The sequence below is a fragment of the Opisthocomus hoazin genome, chromosome 4, assembly GCF_030867145.1.
Source record: "Opisthocomus hoazin isolate bOpiHoa1 chromosome 4, bOpiHoa1.hap1, whole genome shotgun sequence".
NCBI lineage: Eukaryota > Metazoa > Chordata > Aves > Opisthocomiformes > Opisthocomidae > Opisthocomus > Opisthocomus hoazin.
In genome coordinates, this window is record NC_134417.1 from 19,157,880 (window position 1) to 19,178,458 (window position 20,579).

At 38.8% G+C, this 20,579-nt stretch overlaps 1 protein-coding gene across 2 annotated transcripts; it reads left to right on the top strand.

The window, feature by feature from the left end:
• Positions 1-446: 446 nt before the first annotated feature.
• KNG1 (kininogen 1) lies at positions 447-19,968 on the top strand. Of its 2 annotated transcripts, XM_075418235.1 has the most exons (11): positions 447-762; positions 3,619-3,729; positions 4,706-4,790; positions 7,273-7,445; positions 9,144-9,251; positions 13,536-13,617; positions 14,327-14,493; positions 15,966-16,073; positions 17,049-17,138; positions 18,695-18,848; positions 19,194-19,968. In XM_075418235.1, exons 1-11 carry the CDS (start codon positions 568-570, stop codon positions 19,397-19,399), a joined length of 1,479 nt encoding a protein of 492 aa, XP_075274350.1. In that variant the 5' UTR covers positions 447-567; the 3' UTR covers positions 19,400-19,968. The 2 variants fall into 2 exon arrangements, with proteins under 2 accessions (XP_075274350.1, XP_009940100.1); XM_009941798.2 differs by having other exon boundaries at positions 450-762; positions 18,695-19,968.
• The last annotated feature ends 611 nt before the right edge of the window (positions 19,969-20,579 follow it).

A 20,579-nucleotide genomic window follows, 5' to 3' on the forward strand; every position in this document is an offset into this window, starting at 1 on the left:
AAGAGTTATGTGACATTTAATGACATGTATCTGTCCAAAGGATTTTTAAAAAAATGTTCTGATTTCTCAGAACTATTGCATTCTGAACAATAAAAAGATCTATAAAATTTACAGGATTATTGTCCAGAACCAGAACTTCATTGCCACTGTGATTGTCATGAGTGTTTTATTTAAGCCTTCTAAAATTCATTCTCAGTAGCAGTTTAGACATTAAGAAAAGAAGCCAGAAAGTTGCAAACACTCTGCTTTCTCTTTTGCTCAGGGGCCATCCTGCTTAGTCTAAACCTGTTCCCAGCTGCAGCCATTTAGCCTGTTATCTTGATGGCAGGTGGATAACCTTAGTGTCATTCTGATGACTACACAAAGCTTATTTAGATAAACTCAGAAGTTTATTTGCAGTATAAACAGGGTATGATGAGAATCAACCAACCCCAGCAACCCACTCATTCTGTTTACTTAGCTATTGCTCCTGAAAAACAGAAGAGGTGACTAAAACCCTGTCAGGCATTCCTTTTCCATTAGATTTTTAAAGAGCCTTCTAATTTGGGAGTCTTTTTTTGTCCAATTATGAAACCTTTCATCCTACTAGCATTCTGCTGTAGTTTTTTCTCTAGCGGAGCAACCCCTCTTCCATTTGAGTTTTTGGACTGTGATGACCCTGATGTCTTTACAGCTGTTGACACAGCACTGAAGAAATACAATGAAGACAGAGCAAATGGCAATCAATTTGCTCTATACATGGTGATGGAAGCCAAGAGAACTGTAAGTAGACTTTGCAGAAAAAAAAAAAAAAAAAAAAGCTGGAGTTGTTTATGCACTCTGAACCAGATTATCTCCATCTTGCTCATAAGAGAGCAAGCATGACAGCAAAATGTCTTCAAAAAACATTTTAAAAGATCAAATAAATGATTTGCACAGTAAGATACTTGTTACCATGACAAGCAGGGATGTATATTATCTTCTTATCAATGGAACTATGTGTGCTGGTGAATTGCTTATTAATACAAGGACTAAAGAATAGAAAATTTCTATCACTAATATAATTTGTCTTACTAGTCCATTCTGTTTTCTCCTTTCTCTGTTGAGAATTATACCCCTTTCCATCATCAGTAAGTTTTTCAGATCAATGGCAAAACTACTCTTACTAAAAAAACTGAATATTGTCTTGACTTGGGAAGCACTGGTATCGCACATAAAAAAGAATGACCTGATAAAATTCAGCAATACTCTGAATGAATTGTTTGTGAATATTATTTGATTGACACTAGTCCTGAGTCACAGATCTATCTAAAAGCACTAGGTGCTATTTTAATCAAATAGGGTGACAGCTAAAATTACAGAAGAAAAAAATAAAGAACATGATCCTTTGCCTGGAGTACTTCTGTATAGTGTTAATCTAACAAAAGATTATTTACCTCTGAGAGCCATACAAAGATGTTATTACCATAACAATGGCAAGCATTACTTTACTTGAAAACAACATTAGCATTTTTTTCTACTGGATTGGATTTTCAGATGTACACCAGAAGAAATCCAGTGTTAGAGAGAACATTTTGCACTCCAAAATCATAAGACACTTTTACCCAGATAGAAATTGACTGTGGAAAGGGGATATGAATTGCTAAATGCCTTACAGTAAACTACCCCCATCTCCTGGCACCTACCCTCTGTTTTTCCTGTATCCAGACTGGAGAGGTTTTAGCATGTGGTGACTAAGACTAAAATCTGGCAAACCCTTTATACAATTAATATTAAACAAGTGAATAGTCACACTGTCTTCACTGAACTGCACACATCCTTAACAATACCCAAATGCAAATGTCTTTATATCGGAGCTGTAACACCACCTTCCTTTTGCTGATGTTCCCAAAGGACAGATATTAGTTTCAGTATTTTATCTTAAACATTATTCTATTTTTAAGAATACATATTTATTGCAATTATTATTCATCTTTCCTTCTATAGATATCCATCTTTCCTTTTCTTAAAAGATCTTAGATGGAAATCAATTATTACTTTGAATCACTGATCTGACTGTGATGTTAAATAAAAAGCAGAGAAGAGGAATCTGCAACAGAGATTTCCTCATATTTGACATCCTTTTTCTAAAAAGAGTACAGATTTTACTCATTACTAGTCTCCCAATGTTGAGTGCATTAATTAAATAGCTGGTTATTACATATTCATGTGCATTCATTATTGATAAGGTAATAAAACATAAAAGCTGACTGGTGAAAGACTGAACCTGCCCCAGTTAAAGGCATAGCTGTTCATAATAATAATGAAATAAACCAACAACAAATAATATACAGAAACAATGTCTTTTCTCACGTATTTCATTTACTCACTAAGCTGATTTATTGCAGATTTAGAACACTGTAACAGAGAACAGAATTTGGCTCTTTTTAAGTCCACATACCAGATAGTATAATCTGACACAGCTCCATAAATGTCAATTTATACCTGCTGAGGATTAAGTCCATTACATTTTTAGAGACCCTTTCATCCTGTTTTATGACCTACAACCATTATATTGGGTATCTCTACACCTCTTCGTAGTTGTAGCAATACACAACAGGAATTGAGAGAACACAGAATTATATTCTGTGTCTACACCAGTGTAAATCCAGTATATTCCACCCACGACAGCTCAGCTTCACTTTCTCGGTACCAGTAAGGCAAGAATTATCATTTAACTCTCCCAGCAGTATCATCTGAGGATAACCAGTGTTAAAGTACAGCAACTATTTCTGTTTGTATTTGAAAAGGCACATTGGCAGAGCGTTTTTAGTAGCTGTAAAAAATTAGTAACTTCTGGCTTTATATCTCCTCTAAAGGATGAACCACAAACCTTGCAGTGTGTTAATGTTACCTGCAGGTACCAACATGAGAAACGGTTCCACTGGCCAGGCCAAACTTTGCTTAATACTCTGTCCATATTTCAACTTATGGAATTCCTGAGGCAACCCTCATGAGCAGCACAGCCTTTAATGCCTATAGGAAAACCGCAGGCACCGCCAAAGGCTGCTTCCAGAGCATATTCCCTCCTCTTTTCATTCCTTCAAGCAGGCAGGGCAGCTGAAGTACCCTGTTACCAGAGAGTAAAGGCAGTTTGGGCACTGCCAGGCTGCCTGAGGGCTGCTGGCTGCTGTTTCTGGGCTTCTCGTAGAGTTGTGCAGGAGGAAAATAGACAGATCTGGGAGGAGGCCAAGAGCGAGAGCGTCAGACAGGAGCACAGTCCAAGCTGGTAATTATGCTAACTATCCAAGCAGCAACCCAAATTTGCTTATTTGGAGTACATTTGAATATGAATATAAAACCTAACCACTTCTTTCTGGTTTTAAAACCGTTGGTGCTACAAGTTAAAATGAAGGTAGTAGAGCATAATGTATCTGTTGTATCAACACATTGTAATTGTAGGTAAGGGCTCAGTAATACAGTCAGATAATTATTGAGCTACCAAGATTTGGGAGACCTTCCATGGAAACCAGCAGCTAATCTGAAACCATACTATAAAGTATAAGATGACCAATGGATAGTATTTACCTCTCGAAGTTCTTATCTTTTCACTTGATTTATTACTATGCAAATGATGACATGCATATTGTTTTTATACAGGCAGGTCCTGACACACAATTCTATGTGAAATATCGAATACAAGAAACCACTTGCGCCATCGAGGAAAACAAACTCTGGCAAGACTGTGATTACAAAGTACCTGCAGAAGCTGTAAGTATCCGTCCTCTTTAAAAGCTCTCTGTACAGAAACATCAGCATAATGACCCGTACTGCAGCCACCTGGGGAAAAATGCAGTAGAGAATTTAACTTTTTTAGCCGTGTTTCTTTTGAGAGCTTATAGGACTAAAGTACAGTACAGAAATGTTTACAACTCTGAAGTTAAGCATTATAATCATGAGTTTACCATTATAATGCCAAATATGTGAAGAAGGGAACATTTCAGCGCTTCGGTATGACGGTTCACAACAAATTCAACAGAAGATACATGCACTGTGAGAGTGTGAGAGCTGTAAAACTTTCTATTAATTATGTATTATGGAAACTTGCACAACCAAATTGACTTCAGATCTGCACCAACGAAAGCACTGACATGGAAGCCACTATGGCAGAAAATTTACCAAAGGCTTTTAGCAGTGCCAAGCATGCCTGGCTCATGCTACTAGTGAGCATCTAGAGGAGGCACAACTGAGGCACAGATAGCGTGCAGGGACACCGCACGTTTCCAGTGGAAGTCACTGTTATTTCAACAGTACATAATGCAAAGAAAGGCATGATGGTGATAATATAATTTGAATTGACACGAAATGCCATGGTCATTGCTGCATATCTTGTACTAGCAGAGAGGAAATTAGGTAAATACACAATTTATACAGGCTTTATTTATGAGGATGTGTTCATTTCCATTCTTCTGACTGTAAAATCTTTAGTTAATTAATAAGCATCAATCACGATACAGAGCAATATTTCAAATTATCTGCTCAGTTCACCCCGTACTCTCCTCACAATCAACAAAAGCATTCCTTTTCCAGTAACAAAACAGAAAATTAGACATTACTACAAATCTACATATGAACTTGTTCCCCAAACTCAATTTGTAACTGTCAACTTTGTTCAATAGCTAGAGGAATGTATAGCATTATTTTTCTTCAGCAAGTTTAAGACAAATGTTGTCATATGTTTTTGCAGACAACAGGAGAATGCACAGCTGGAATTCACATAGATGACGCTGAAAAAACAAGTAATGTTTCACAAGAGTGCAAAATTTTTCCAGGTATGCAACTGTTCGGGGCTGCATTCAACAAGTACGTTGACAAATAAGAATGGGAAACATATAATACTGAGACTTTCAGGTAATTTTAGAGGTAGGAACTCCTTATCATTCTACTCAGACATTTACAAATAATCTTTCATAAGCAACTACATGTTAAAAATAAAATTTCACTTCACTGTTATACACATATAGGCTAAGTTAGCGAAGCAATGGCAGTTTCTGTATAGGGTAATGGAAACTGGCACATTTGTGTGTAGCAAATTTCTTCAAACACTGGAATTATACCAAGTTAAAATGAATTTGCTTAATACCAAAAGAATATCAGTAACTTGGAGAATATATACAACTTGTTACATTTTAATTTTATGTCCTTACTTGTTCAAGGATAAAAATGTGCCAGAAATTATTAGAAAAAAAATTTGTATTACAAAATTGTACCTTAATTTCCTCCAAACTAAAAAAGACTAAATATTTTCTGTTAAACAAAACAAATTATTTCTGTTTAACAAAACAAATATCTACCCCAACCAAAAAAATAACAACAAAAATATTTCACTTACAAAATAAAAATCTAGCAGTGATGTAATTATGTAAGAGAGACTGTGATCTCTTTTAGACCTTAAATACAGTACTACACTTCTTGCCTGTGAGACATTCATAGACGACTATTATGTTCACAGTAATTTCCGTTATTAGAAAGGGATCACGCTGTTTTAAAGTGTTGCAACTGAGATCTCTATGTGCCTATGCCTAGTGTTCATGTAAGCCATATCTGAGCTAGTTTTAAAATATCCATCTAACTGGTAGCAGGGAGCTAAGTGCATATTAACTACTGAAATATTTACCGTGATTTCTGAGGTGTTTCACAGCTTATCTCTGTTTTTTGTTCCTAGTTATCTTGTTTAAAGCTTAAATGGCTATACCTACAGCCAGTGTGCTTCTAGGAACTGCAGTGCACACAAACTCCATGCTCTGCTACTGAATAAACACTGCTTGGTTCAAACGCATTTGTATGGCAATGGTGACATCTAGTTGCCAGTAAAAAGTGTGTGAATCCCACAGAGAATGCATGGGAAATCTGCATTTGAATCTTTGCTTAGAAAGCAAAAAATCCGTACATAAATGAATCGTATTCAGCCTAAGAAGCTCATCTCGTTACCAAGTTATAGCAACTCTGAAGAAAGAACACACGTTTGTTCAGCACATACAAAAATGCTGAGACTGTAGTTGGTTTAGAATTGGGTGTACTGTTGTTTTATTATCTCATTTGTGATTACTCCCTGAAAACGTCACATTTTTCTGGAACATGTATGTATTTGTCTTTACTGAGTCAAAATAAGTGATGCTAGAAATACGAAGGGCCAGACTTTGTTCAAGTATCCTCTGCAGAGCTACGAGTAAATAGTATTGCCTACACTGAGATATTCCAAATGTACAGAGGAGCCAAATCAATTCCAAAGGATTCAAACAGAAAGAGTGAAACAATAAACCCTAACTTGTGAGGGATTTCCCCACCATGTTAGGTACTATACTGTTCAGCCTTCTTGGTGGAACTGTTTGATCCTGTTGACCCTAGACTGGTTTCCTGGCTGGTGCAAGCTGCCGTAACTCCATTAAAGCCAGTTTATGACAGCTGAGGATCAGGCACACAAATTTTACTTCAATTCCACAGAGACCACATATTGTCCTACTTTCATTCTCAAGCCCACTGAATCATGAAATTAATTTATGTACTGAACTATAAAATTAATTTATGAAAATCCAATCCATGATTACTAGAAAGGAAAGAGAGTTAATAGGATTAGTAGTAGGAAACAGAAGTTTGAGCATCCCCATCAAGCTCATCCATCCACAGCCAATCCAGCTGGTTAAGCCTGAAGGTAACACCAAGTGGTAACCGGCAGCCGCAGGGACTAGCAGGGGGAGTTCAAACAGCACAGCAGTAGAATAGTTCAGCTACAGTCCCTAAGGAGCTCAGAGCCAGAGCAATTCACATGGGTGAGCCAAAATACTCCTGCCAAAATCCCCATCCTGAAACATGGTGAGGACAATAAGCAGCTGCACACAGTGGGTGAGCTTTGAAAAATCTGAAGAACATCTCCTTAGTTGTAGCCTCTGCTGGTTCTTCCCTGACTGGATGAAGGATGACCCTTCCTTAGTGGTGTCAAAATTACATGCAAGGTTTTTCAGAAATTCAGTGACTCCTGAACTCACTCATCTGAATTAAGTTTGCTGCTGAAACCATGCCTAGATCCAAATGCCATGGATGGCCCCTACCGCCACAAACCAAAGCATGTTTCTAAATACAGTGAATGTCTCTGCAGGCCCTGAAACTGAAATGTGGATTTTGCTGATCACTCCAGTTAAAAGCAGTAAATGTTCTTGCTCATTGAACCTCTTCTCTGATTCCCAAACAGGAAAAATCAAAACCTGAGGTTGTTTTACATGAAGCCCTATATTTTTTTGTTTGTTTCTTTTCCAGCTACGCCAAAGATAACGCTTACTGAGGCTGCCTGTCTCGGGTGCTTCCATCCTATATCAAGTGACAGTTCAGAAGTATCAAAAATTCTGAAACAAGCTATTCAAAATTTTAACAGGCACAGTGATGAACCTGTCCTTTTTAAGCTTGTGGAAATAAAAGAAGCTAAAAGACAGGTTTGTGTATGATTTTTCTCTAAATTTTACCAAAAAAACCCCAAACCCAGGTACCTTGGTTGTATTATGTACCTATTCCTGATTTTCAGGTGGCTTATATTTCATTATAAAAGAATAAAAAATTCATATAGAGTGTAGACCCTGTAAATAATTATCTTCATTTACAAGGAATCGTAAATGGCTACCTACTGGATTTTTCAGAGCTGTCAACTTTAAAAACTGATGGTAAACATATTTTTTTCTTTGTCTGCAGCTGCATCTAACCACTGTTTAGCACCAGTTTATTTGCATTCAATGCTGACATAGACATCTTGTGTGCTCTTGGATGCTCTCGGGTATTCCACTTGGCCTCCAGCAGCAGCAGATCTCTCCTAGGTTCTGTGCCAAAACTGCCAGCCTGCACAGATGTCTCATATACTCTGCAGCCTCTCCAATAGCAGCAGTCATCTATGTTTTTGCAATACAATAGGACCCATATGTCAGCAGCTGCTATATGCTATAGGACGGGGAAACCCAATACGTGAAAAATGGTGAAGAAAAACAAAAATCCAGCATGTCGCTGAAAGATTTCTGCACACAGGAATATGTGCTTTGCAAGAAATGACTGCTCAGGTCACAGAAATTCCGTGTCATCTGGTATTCCATGCAACAACTATTTCCCTGTGAAGGGCTCTCCTATGTACTGGTGTGATGTTGCTAGAAAGCAAAGTTTGTTATTTGTTTTTTAACGAGTATATAACCTGACACTAAATATAGACACCTTCCTTTGAATGTGTGTGTATTTGCTTAACCAAAAAGCATCTTATGGGTCAAACTGACGTAGGATTTAACTCAGACTGTCCTCTTTTTTCTTTACTGATGGCAACGATCCTCTTAGCTGAAAGAGAAGCTAGCACAACGTTTAAGCCACATGACAAAATGTCATACACAGACTGCAATCCAGCAGCTGGAAAGAGAACCATCACATCACTTCTGGCCAACAGAGACCAGTCAGAACCCTCAGCTTTAATTGATCTGGGATGGAAAGTTCCTATATTTGATTCTTATTTCCCCTTTTTAATCCAATGCTACCTGACCAAACACTGTGACATTAAGAGATTTCATGGGTGAGAAGCAGTAGCCACTATGAGGAAAACTGAACTACTTCCTGGAGAGAAAATGAAAAAGAAGGGTCACAAATCTGGACAAAATAGCAGGCAGGGGAAGGTAAAGCCCAAGGCAGACACAACTATAGGTATATGATAAACGCAAGACACTCAATAAAAAACGATGCCAGCAGTATAAAGTTACATTATTCAGATACCGTTTTACTATGTCCCACGCTCAGGAACACAGGACTTGCCAAACTGGATTAGTGTAGTCATCTATCTAGACCAGCTTCCTGTCACCGGGAGTAATAAGTAACAGATACTTTGGAGGAAAGTGCAAGAAACCAAGTATGATGAGGTTGCAGGCTTGCCAGGAGGAGCAGAATCCAAATACAAAGTACACTTCTAGTATATGCATGACTTTGTTCACTTTTTGTATCACAAGGCCAGGATTTTTTTTTTGCTTTCCATGAATACTCTATGGCTCAATGACTGCAAAGTGATTAGATGGATGAAAGGCAGTTTTGCTTTCTTTGCTAATCACATTTAATAGTTTAACTTCCAATTTTGTATTGGTTTACATAATGTATCTTCTAAATATCTGTTCCAGGTGGTAGCTGGATGGAATTACATAATTAAATATGAAATCGAGGAGACTAATTGCTCCAAAGACCAATTTCAAGATTTAACTCCAGAGTGCAAAATCACTTCTAGAGGTGTAAGTAATCTTCAAAAGCTGTTTCTCAAGAAAATCTCATATTAACAAACAATCATTGAGATCTGGCTCAAGAAAATATTTACAATCTTGCTTTACTTTGTGAATGAAGTTTAAATCCAGGCTTAGAGATAACTGTCTATTTATGCAATTAGAACATCCATGTCTTCTCCTGAATTAGTGACTAAGACAACCACTGAAATGTTTACAGATTACTCTATAGAATCTGAGCACTCTCACCCAAATAAAGCCCTTGAGAAGTTCCTATCCAGATATTCAAGGAGTTACTCAGGTACAACCCAAAAAGTGGTAATTAAAATCAGCACTGTGTTTCCAGCTTAAGCCATATTTTCTAGGAAAAGCAAGTAGCTAAATTATTACTTACCTCTACCACAGTCCAAATAAGAGAGCTTCAAAAGAAATTTATTAACAAGCATACATACTCTAAGTAAACAGTATTGCAAAACCAAGTACTCCCTCTGCTTCTCTGACCTGGAACAGAATTCACTGTACCAAAAACAGAGGGTTGCTCTCTCAATCAACGTCCCTGAACCAGCTCCCTGTGGGGTCAGACAAATCATAGAATCATAGAATCATAGAAAGTTTTGGGTTGGAAGGGACCCCTACAGGTCATCTAGTCCAACCCCCCTGCAGCGAACAGGGACACCACTAACTAGATCAGGTTGCTCAGAGCCCTGTCCAACCTGGCCTTGAATGTTTCCAGGGATGGGGCCTCCACCACCTCTCTGGGCAACCCGTTCCAGTGTTTCACCACCCTAATTGTAAAGAATTTCTTCCTTATATCTAGCCTAAACCTGTTTTAGTTTAAAACCATTACCCCTCATCCTGTCACTGCTGTCTCTACTAGAAAGATTGTCCCCATCTTTCCTATAGGCTCCCTTTAAGTACTGAAAGGCTGCAATCAGGTCTCCCCGCAGCCTTCTCTTCTCCAGGCTGAACAAGCCCAACTCTCTCAGCCTGTCCTCATAGGAGAGGTGCTCCAGCCCTCGAATCATTTTTGTAGCCCTCCTTTGGACCCACTCCAACAGTTATGGAACTGTCCTTCTTGTGCTGAGGGCTCCAGAGCTGAACGCAGTACTCCAGGTGAGGTCTCACCAGAGCAGAGTAGAGGGGCAGAATCACCTCTCTCGACCTGCTGGCCACGCTTCTCCTGATGCAGCCCAGGACACGGTTGGCCCTCTGGGCTGCCAGCGCACATTGCCGGCTCATGTCCAGCCTTTCGTCTATCAGTACCCCCAAGTCCCTCTCAGCAGAGCTACTCTAGATCGTTTCATCCCCCAGCCTGTATTGATAGCGGGGATTACCCCGACCCAGGTGTAGGACCTTGCACTTGGCCGTGTTGAACCTCATGAGGTTCACACAGGCCCACCTCTCCAGCTTGTCCAGGTCCCTCTGGATGGCATCCCGTCCTTCTGGTGTCTCGACCGTACCACTCAGCTTGGTGTCATCTGCAAACTTGCTGAGGGTACACTCGATGTCGCTGTCCATGTCATTGATGAATATATTGAACAGCACCGGTCCCAGTATGGACCCCTGAGGGACTCCACTCGTCACTGGTCTCCATTTGGACAATGAGCCGTTGACCACTACCCTTTGGCTGCGACCATCCAACCAATTCCTTATCCACAGAACGGTCCACCCATCAAATCCATGGCTCTCCAATTTAGAGAGAAGGATGTTGTGGGGGACCGTGTCAAAGGCTTTACAAAAATCCAGATAGATGACATCCATAGGTTTTCCCTTGTCCACCCTTGTTGTTACACCATCATAGAAAGCCACTAGGTTGGTGAGGCAGTACTTGCCCTTGGTGAAGCCATGCTGGCTGTCTCGAATCACCTCCCTGGCCTCCATGTGCCTTAGCATATCTTCTAGGAGATTCTGTTCCATGATCTTCCCAGGCACAGAGGTGAGGCTGACAGGTCGGTAGTTCCCAGGGTCTTCCTTTCTACCCTTTTTGAAAAGGGGCACAATGTTTCCCTTTTTCCAGTCACTGGAAACTTCCCCTGACTGCCATGACTTTTCAAATATCATGGAAAGTGGCTTGGCAACTACGTCAGCCAGTTCCCTCAGGACTCTGGGATGCATCTCATCAGGTCCCATGGACTTCTGTACATTTAGGTTCTGCAGGAGGTCCCAAACATGGTCTTCACTTACAGCTGGAGGGATTTTACCCTCCTGGTCTCCTTCATGCCATTCATCAACTCGGGAGGGGTGAGGAGAGAGGTTGCCAGTGAAGACTGAGGCAAAAAAGTTGTTGAGTACATCAGCTTTCTCCTCATCTGCTGTTGCCAGTTTGCCGGTCTCGCTCATGAGCGGGGGTACGCTTTCTTTGACCATCTTTTTCTGGCTGACATACCTGTAGAAGCCCTTCTTGTTATTTTTCACATCCCTTGCCAAGTTCAGCTCCAGCTGTGCCTTGGCCTTCCTGACCTCATCCCTACACAACCGGGCAGCTTCCCTATACTCTTCCCAGGAAGCCAGTGCCTGCTTCCACTGCCTGTGCAGTTCCCTCTTCTTCCTTAGTTTGACCAGCGTCTCTTGCCTCAGCCGTGCCGGTTTCTTCCCTTCTCTGCCCGACTTCTTACACTTGGGGATCGAGAACTCTTGCGCTCTGTGAAATACATCCTTAAAGACCTGCCAGCTCTGTTCTGTTCCCCTGTCCCTGAGGACTGTTTCCCAGGGAAAATTTGCTTCTGCAAATACAAGGTAGAGGGCAGGAACGTGGAGTCATAATGGACAGTGATGCTAAACGGGAAGGAAGGAGCCCCAGGAGTCCTGACTCGCATCTGTTTCAGCTGCTGTGGAAGTGCACTGTTGAGTGTGCCGTTCAAGAGCCTCTCCTGTTCAAAAAGTACTCCTTGGATGTCTCAAGAATGTTTCAGAGTGTTTCAGAAGCATTGATCAAAAGAGGAAAGAATAACAACACTGTGGTAATAATAGGAGAGTGAGAAGGGACTAGCTGAAGCAAATCTCTCCATTACTCACACTTGCCCTTAAACCTTAAGGAAGTTACTTAATCTGTTTGAGTCCGAGTTTCCTAACCTGTCACCTAGAGGTAGCGACTTCTGTCCACGTCGCATAATGCAGGAGTGCCACCTCATTCACATACTGCTTTGACTAAACAGGGTTTGTGGGACTGGATCTTTATCACTTATCCCCTGAACTGTTAAGCAGCCTTGCTAATAGATCATCCACAGATACCAGGAGAATATGATATTCCAAGAATATTTCATCCCTTGGAATGAACAAATTCTGCAGAAGTTGTTCCATACCTTTATTCAGGTCTGTACTACTCATTTTGAAATGGGAGGACCAGAACTGCACCCTGCATTAAACATGCATATGAACCACAGAGCTATAGTGGGGACATAATGTCATTCTCTTTAACCTGGATAATAAGCCTTGACATTATTATTTTTTTTTCTAAACCACTACTAAGCGGATTTTTTTATGGATGACATTCTCAAGTATCTGTCATAGCCCTAAGATCTTGATCCTGAACTGTAACAGTCTCCCTTCTTATTCTACAGTTGATTAGTTTCCTGTAGAGTCCTTGATAAGAGACTTCACTTAAACCTTTATGAAAATCTGCTTTATCAACAGGTCTCTTTTTACATGCTTTTGCTGATGCTTTTGAAGAACTTTGACAAATCTGCAAAATACAACTTCTTTTTACAACAAAAACCCCAGTCTCTCCTCGATGTATTCATGCTTCCTAGGTCTTTCCTTTTTACCATTTCTAATCGCTTCAATGGTACAAGCATCAGTTTTATGGGTCTATAACTTTTTTAAAGAACAGGATTAACATCTGCTTTGTTCCAGCCCTAAGATACCAAGGCAATTTTAAGCAAATCATCTACCACAGTTCCTTTAGAACACCTGAGTAAATACAAGAAACTCAGTAATGTTTGATTTGTTAATTGTGTAATCTTCTTTTTGATCTTTTCAGTTTGAGACAGAAATTCCAGTGAGTTCTCCATAAAATAGGATTTTGGCTTGTAAACATCCCCATTTCCTTCTGTAATGAACACATACAAATAGTTCATTTAGCTTCTCTTTTATGGTTTTATTTTCTCCAAGTGGTCCTTTTGAACCCTGATCATTTATTGGCTCAGCAGACTGTCAGGTTTCTCGGTCGCAGTGTATTGCAGGAAGGAAGGAATTATTAGTATGCTTGACTTATTCTGTTAGCAGGAAGGTATTAGGATGTGAACTTTTTCATTATTTCTAAATAACAAGGAGCTGTTTTGCATTTTTTTACTCCAGCGTATAGGTAAATGTGATGCCAAAGCATATGAAAACCTTCACTCACAGATAGTAGATATTGCAAGCCAATGCAAGCTTCCAGGTATGTCATAAGTGCTATCAGTTTTAAAAGTTCTGCAATTTTCAATGCTTTTTTACAATTTAAAAAAAAAAAAAGACAAAATAAAAATCCAACATACAAAAACAGATAATAACAAGAGAAAGAAAAGCACTGCCTCGTAATGACATATTAGCACAGATTTTTTTCAATTCCTATAAACATTTCACGCGCAGCTGAAAGTTACATTTTATAATTTGTATACTGCCCTATTTCTATGACATGGAGCTGGTTGCTGACTCTTATTTGGAGCTTAGCTGATACATACTCAAAGAGTATAATTGTCTTACAAAAATTAATTCCTTTTCCACCTCAAAGACAAGCGAGTTACTTCTTTAGGCAATGTGATAGTAACAACTTCTAACTTTCCAAAGAGCTCCAGTGTATTCTTTTGAAAGGCAAAGGAGCTGAGGACTTTAAGATTTTGTCAAAATTGGTAATTCACCTAGTGATACTATCATTATTTATTTCATATTGCATGGCTATACTTACATTTGATATGTTAGAGGCTTATTTTCCCCCCCCAGTAACCACGATATGATAATGCTGATCATATAAAACTCAAAGGTGTTTGGTTTCATTTGACAGACCCAAATACAAAGCGTTCCAGAGAACAGGGGTTTACAACTGTTTTTTCTAGCCTATATGTTGAATGTTTTGTTCCTTAGATCTGAAATCTGTTGGTTTCTTGCAGGTGAAGCCACGTTAAATCCTGCCACTCGCACTGGCTGTACAAAGACGATCCCAAATGACAGCCCAGAACTGAAGGAACTACTGAAGGTTTCTATGGAGAAGTATAATTCGGAGAGCAATGATGATTTCTACTATAAAGGTGGAGAAATAGAAGCAGCGACAGTTCAGGTTGGGATATACCGCAGAGCTGAGGAATAGACACAGCAGTGTGATTGGTCTGAGCTGAACGTTAGCTAAAGTTTGTATTTAGATTTGAAATAATGTTTTTCTCTAAGTGTTGATACATGTGGTAACTGAAATACCCACGCAATTTTTCTTGCAAAATTTTGTTTATCTTGTCTTGCATTCAGAAATGATTTAAAAGTCTCCCACCTCTTGATTTTTTTATTTTTCTTAGAACAACATGACTTTAAAAGCATGGGAAGAGGGTTGACTTAGGGTATCTGATTTTTGTATATCTGCCCCACTTTTTACCAGCCCTTTTAACATACCTTAGACTTTTAAAATAGAAAAGATTTATTAGACAAAACTACCCGCTTGATCCACCACATCAACACTCTGTGTGTTATTTTAGGCACTGTCCACCCTACAGTAGCTGCAAGTTCCAAGAACGGGGCTTCCCAATTTCCTTTAGAAATCTGTTAATTTCTATACTCATTCTGCTGCAAATAATACTCCAGCTAGATTCAGAAGAGAACATCCATGTTTAGATACACAGATAAATACAGATGGATAAAGAAGAACAAGGAATCAAGAGTATAATGCTGGTCAGCATTTGCATTTGCCTTGGTTACTGTCCTGACATATCAAGAGCGAGGTTTAGGGCAGAATTGAAAATAAGACAGTGGAGTAGTTCATAAAATACTTTGTCAGCAACAACAGCTCCTAAGCATGAGGGGTACCACTGGAGAAGGCATTAAAAGCGCACCAGAGTTTTTCTGAATAGCTGATGATATCTTACTATCTGTGCTTTTTATTCTTTTAAACCTTTTTTTCTTCTTTCAATTTTTTTCTTCTTTCTCATTTTTCATATCATGATTGATATTAGAATGCATACTTTTTAAAAAAGACTTAAAAGAGACAGAATTTCATGTTTTGCTTGCTGTCTCTGAAGCAAGATATATTATCTTGGGCTCTGTAAAAAAATACTAAGAGAACTCGTACCAGGCACATTCTTGAACCCGTGCAGTTTCTCTCGTTAATGCATTTGGCAAATATGTTCATTTTTAACTGAGCTTGTTCATCACACACCTCATTTTACTCACATTCCACTTTTCTTACATCATATTTGGCTCTCTACAGCGGTGTCTCTAATGATTTCATTTGTTATTAAAGAAATTACTACAGGCGTCAAATAAAACAAAGCCAAAACTGTGGGCCTGATATTATTCTGACCTTTCTGTTTCCTTCAATTTCAATGCTGGAATTTTTGAGAATGGGAACTGGAGTAAATTAGTAAGCTGATTAGAAGCAGATAGGTTTGCTGCCAAATATTTTAATATTGTTCTTAACATATGTTGTCCCAGTGGTCAGGACTTGTACAATATAAGTAGTATAAGCTTGTAGAGAAATATATTTCCTGTGAATCCTTTTCAGTAAAACGCCTTTACCCCAGAAAGCCTTCTTGCTAATTTTTTTAGGTGGTTGCAGGACAAAATTACCATTTAACATTTGCAGTCCGGAAGACAAACTGCTCGAAGAAAGAGTTTGAAAAATTTACTGAAGACTGTGAAGCCACTTCAGACAGCGTAAGTAATGATGATATTGCCAGCTGTAATGTTCCTAATGGACAAATTCATTTGCACCAGAAATTGCAAACACTTCAGTAAAATCGCATCCTGAGTTCTGTTACCTCTTTCAGTGAACTTTTGTTTCAACAAGGAGGACACCTTTCACTGCTTGTAACCCAAGCTGATGACGACTTTAGTAAACCATGAAGCTTAAACTGAGTCACTCCAACTGCAGGGTCAGTGCTCTCTGTAAAGCGAAAGGAACTTTCTTCTGACCATGACGAACCAAAGAAAGGAGGGGAAGAGGCTGCTGCAAAGTGAAATAGCTGCAATACTCTTCACACTGCAGACTTGCAGCTAGGGAAAAGATGAGACTGCAGTATTACTGGAAAGGAATGATCTTTCTGGAGTGCGTACTGCTGATACTGGGAAAATGTGTTCCAGACACTGGAATGCTGATAGGGCCAGAAACCATTGGCAAGGGAATTGGTTTGGAAAGAGAGGCTTTATTTCCTCTCTCTTTTCCCACTGTATGAACAGTGCTTACCTGCAAGATTTTAAAATCTGTTAGTGCACCAGGCACAAAATAAAAAAAAAACAAGCCTTTCTCTCTATATCCATTTCCCAATTTTTAGTAGGAGAAATACCATCAACAAAAAAAATTTCTTAGGAATATCACGAAGATTAAATAGTTAGTGTTCCAAAAGTGCTGGAGATGAAAAATCCAATTTTTCAAGGTCCAATCTTCAATCCAAAGTCAAATTAAAGTGTTCACACAGGCATACTATAACCTCAAAAAGCTAAGCAGCGATGTGTCCCAATACAGGAGTCTCCATCAATAATGCGGATTTCATAGATATTTGGGTAAGGTTCCAAATATATATGTAATTAAAAGTATTATTTAAAAACCCATAATTTTTTCATGCACCACTCTCTTCCTTTGTGTTTGATGTTTTGTTGCCTCAATGTGTTGATTTTTTATTTTGTCAACAGGTGCCGTTGCCATGTGAAGCACAAATTCATGTGATCCCATGGGAGAATAAAATCTTTCCCCAGGTTAACTGCTCTAAAGAACGGTCAATGGTATGATTCCTTTTCATTACCCATCATCATAAGTAGAGCACAGAACAAAGGCAGTCATTAAATTCCTTATCCATTTCAAATTATCCCATATTTTGTACCAAAAATAAAGAAACACATAGTTCTTTTAACAGCCTCAGTAATGCCACACTCCTCTCTCACACCCTCTAACCTCAGCAACTTGTTACGTCGAAGCCAGTTTCACCACCAGGTGAGACAGTGGCCAACCCAGAGATGACAAAAATACAAGGGCAAGAGGGCAGAGAGAACGTTCTGCCTGTTGACTGCTCCTTTGCATTAGCAGTTGAGCTCTGAAGCACTGAGCCCCAGAAGCTCCTTGGAATTACTATTCATACCAGGTTTAAAAACCGAGACAAAATGTATTTGGCAATGCAATAATTATACTCCACAGATTTCAAAAGCATCTGTGAATCTTTTCATGCTAGTAGAGTAGCAGATCTCCTGCCACGAGTTGTCAATCTCTGCATAAAGCTCTTTCTGTTTCCTTCCTGCCCAGCTCCACTATGAACTAGCCCTGAACATGGGTCAGTTTGAAAAATTCAGAATACAATATAAATCTTTTTTATTATCAGAACTTTTTTTAGTTCTGATGATCGCAGGTTTTTTAATAAATGCAGGTACTTCCATGCTCCCCAGTGAAGAAGAGAAGATACACTGAATAAAGTGAGATTGATTAACTTGCTTTCCTAATCAATAACTTCACTGTGCTCAACACCTTCATAACTACCTATTCATTCACTATGTATCAACTATAAATGTCTCTCTTCTTTGTTTTCACTACAATATTGTATCTACATCAACTTTCAAGTTTAGCTCCATCCCAAGCAACTGATTTGCAGCTGGATAAAGATCAGACACTTTGGTGGACAGAAATGAAACCCGTGTTGGGTAGTAACTGTACACCATGCATTCAGTCTTTATCTTCCAGTTGAAGAGTGATGGGGAGATAGAGATTACTCAATAACAACTGAATTTTTCATATTATTAGCTTTAACTTATTCTTGTTATTTCTAAGCAGTCTCATAAAATGCATATGTCATATCTAGAAACAAAAAATTGAATAGTTATATTTCATATAACAAAATGACCCAGACCTTTTCTATATTCTGGTATTCAGACTACTCAGAGGTGTGTTAGCCTTTAGCATAAATTGGTTTTATACATCAGAATGTTGTACTCTAACAAGCGCAGCGACATTTAGTCCTAGAAATCAACTGTATTGTTCATAAATTAAATCAGCACATGTTTTCCTCTCTATAGTATCATTCCCATGTTAAACTGGCAGAATTTCAATGATATATAAACTGTTCTATTAACATATAACTGCTAAAATTCTCTGGAGTTATTTGGGAGGATGATTATGTTTCCATGCTTATCACAGACAGAAAAGATAATTATTTAGTTTACTTTAAAAATCTGATTACATGTTTTTCCTAAATGACTCACATACTGCAATGAGCCAACTTCTGAATTCCTCAAATCTGAAGCTATTGTTCTTGTTCATGTAACAAATATCACTATTATTGCAATGTTTTTAGAGTGTATTTCTAAGAAGGCCTCCTGGATTCACACCTTTCCGAAGCCTTATCACGGTAGACCAGCCAGATGAAATTTCATGCTCTGATAATAACGAAGAAGCAAGGCAAAGTCCTGACAAAGAAATGAGAAAAGATGGTGGACAGGAACCAGAAGGTGAACCTGAGCACAAGCACAGGCATAAACATGGGCATAAACACAGGCATGCACATAAAAAGGATCATCAGTCTGATAGAAGGCATAGGCATGAAACTGGTTGTGGGCACAGAACTGGTCATGGGTGTGGGCATAAAAAACACGGTAAAAATGTTAAACATAGACATCCAAACCCCAAATCTTCTGAGGAGTCCAATGAAAGGGTTTTTAATCAAAACGAAACCCTCCCATCATCCAGTGCTGAAACACCAGAGCTAGTTAACTCTAGGGCTGCAAGAGAAGAAACCAGTACACCTGCAGAACCGCTAATTGTTCCTGATACTTCTTTATTTAATGGGTTGCCAGATCGCCCAGAATCTCCTCTCCCCAGATGTCCTGGAAAACCATGGAAACAAACTATGGACCTTCCAGCTCCTTCTAGCTTTTCCAGAGAATTCACAAATGAGGATCTCTTGCCTTCTGCAGTAGAAAATATCAATTCAGCAACAGAAAACTCAACACCTCCCCAAAACGAAGAGAAAGACCTTGATCTCTCAGATGCTTTACCATAATTCAAACATTGTAGGAACTTTTTCAGAAATTATACATAGAAAAATAAGAAAAATACAGCCTTTTGACATTTATAAAATGTTAAGAGACAAAAGCTCCTATTCTGTTAGCTAAGATACTCAAGCGGGTCACCAGCACTTGTGAGGACCTAAGACCATAGAGCAATACTCTATACTTGTATATATTTGTGAAGATGTACATTAGGCAATGGCACCAATGATTCAGAACCAGTCTAGTAAAAGGACCAGGCAAGTCAATAGCCTTCTGCTGCAGAAGTTACAATTGTATCTCACCTGTCTCAAGCTGCTATAAGCACAAAGTGAATCACTGCATCAAGTCTCACTGTATTATGTTTAAAGCAATGGTGCAGGGAATTTCACAGATTACATGCAGAAACTCAACCAAATATGGATAAGACAAAAGCAAGTCAACATGGAGCACGGATGACTTTCTTAGATATCTGAAATAATCTTTCCCTAATTTACCGGAGTGAATATTTTAAAGAGAAAAATAAAATAAAGGAACCTGATTTACCTGTTAATTTCTTCAAATAAATGAATATTACCACCAATCTATCACTAGAAGGCTCTTCTGTTGAATGAGATAACAGGGACAGCTGAGAGAATCCTAAATAAAGCAGCTTTATTATTCTTCATGCATATTATGTTAACTGCACAGTAAAGGCACTATGATTGACATATTTTCGTGTGGCAGAGGTGCACAAAATATTACAGATCAGATGACAAAATTGCAAACACTTGAGTTACCTAAAATTTGTCTGACTTCCTCCATTATTAAGTTGTGTTCAATTTACAGACTGGACTGAATCTTCTATTCTGGGTACCTACCACAGGTTGATTTTTTGGCAGCATACATTAGCTAAAAAGCATCAAATATTTCTGGCAAATTAAAATATGTTTTTCCACTGTATGGATCCAATAATTCATTCAGCTGAAAAACCACCCAGCAATAAATAAACACTTCAATGCCAGATCAGTTCACCAGTTTGAAGATTACTCAGTCCCACAAAGGGTTATTGAAAGAGTAAGGTGCTACAAATGGTAACACTTCACCAATTTTGTTGTAAGTGACCATGCTGCTTGAAACCTCAGTATGAGTATCCTCCAGCACAGCTGCAGAGATAGAAAGGATATTCTCTGAAATTGTTCATCCCAACTGCTG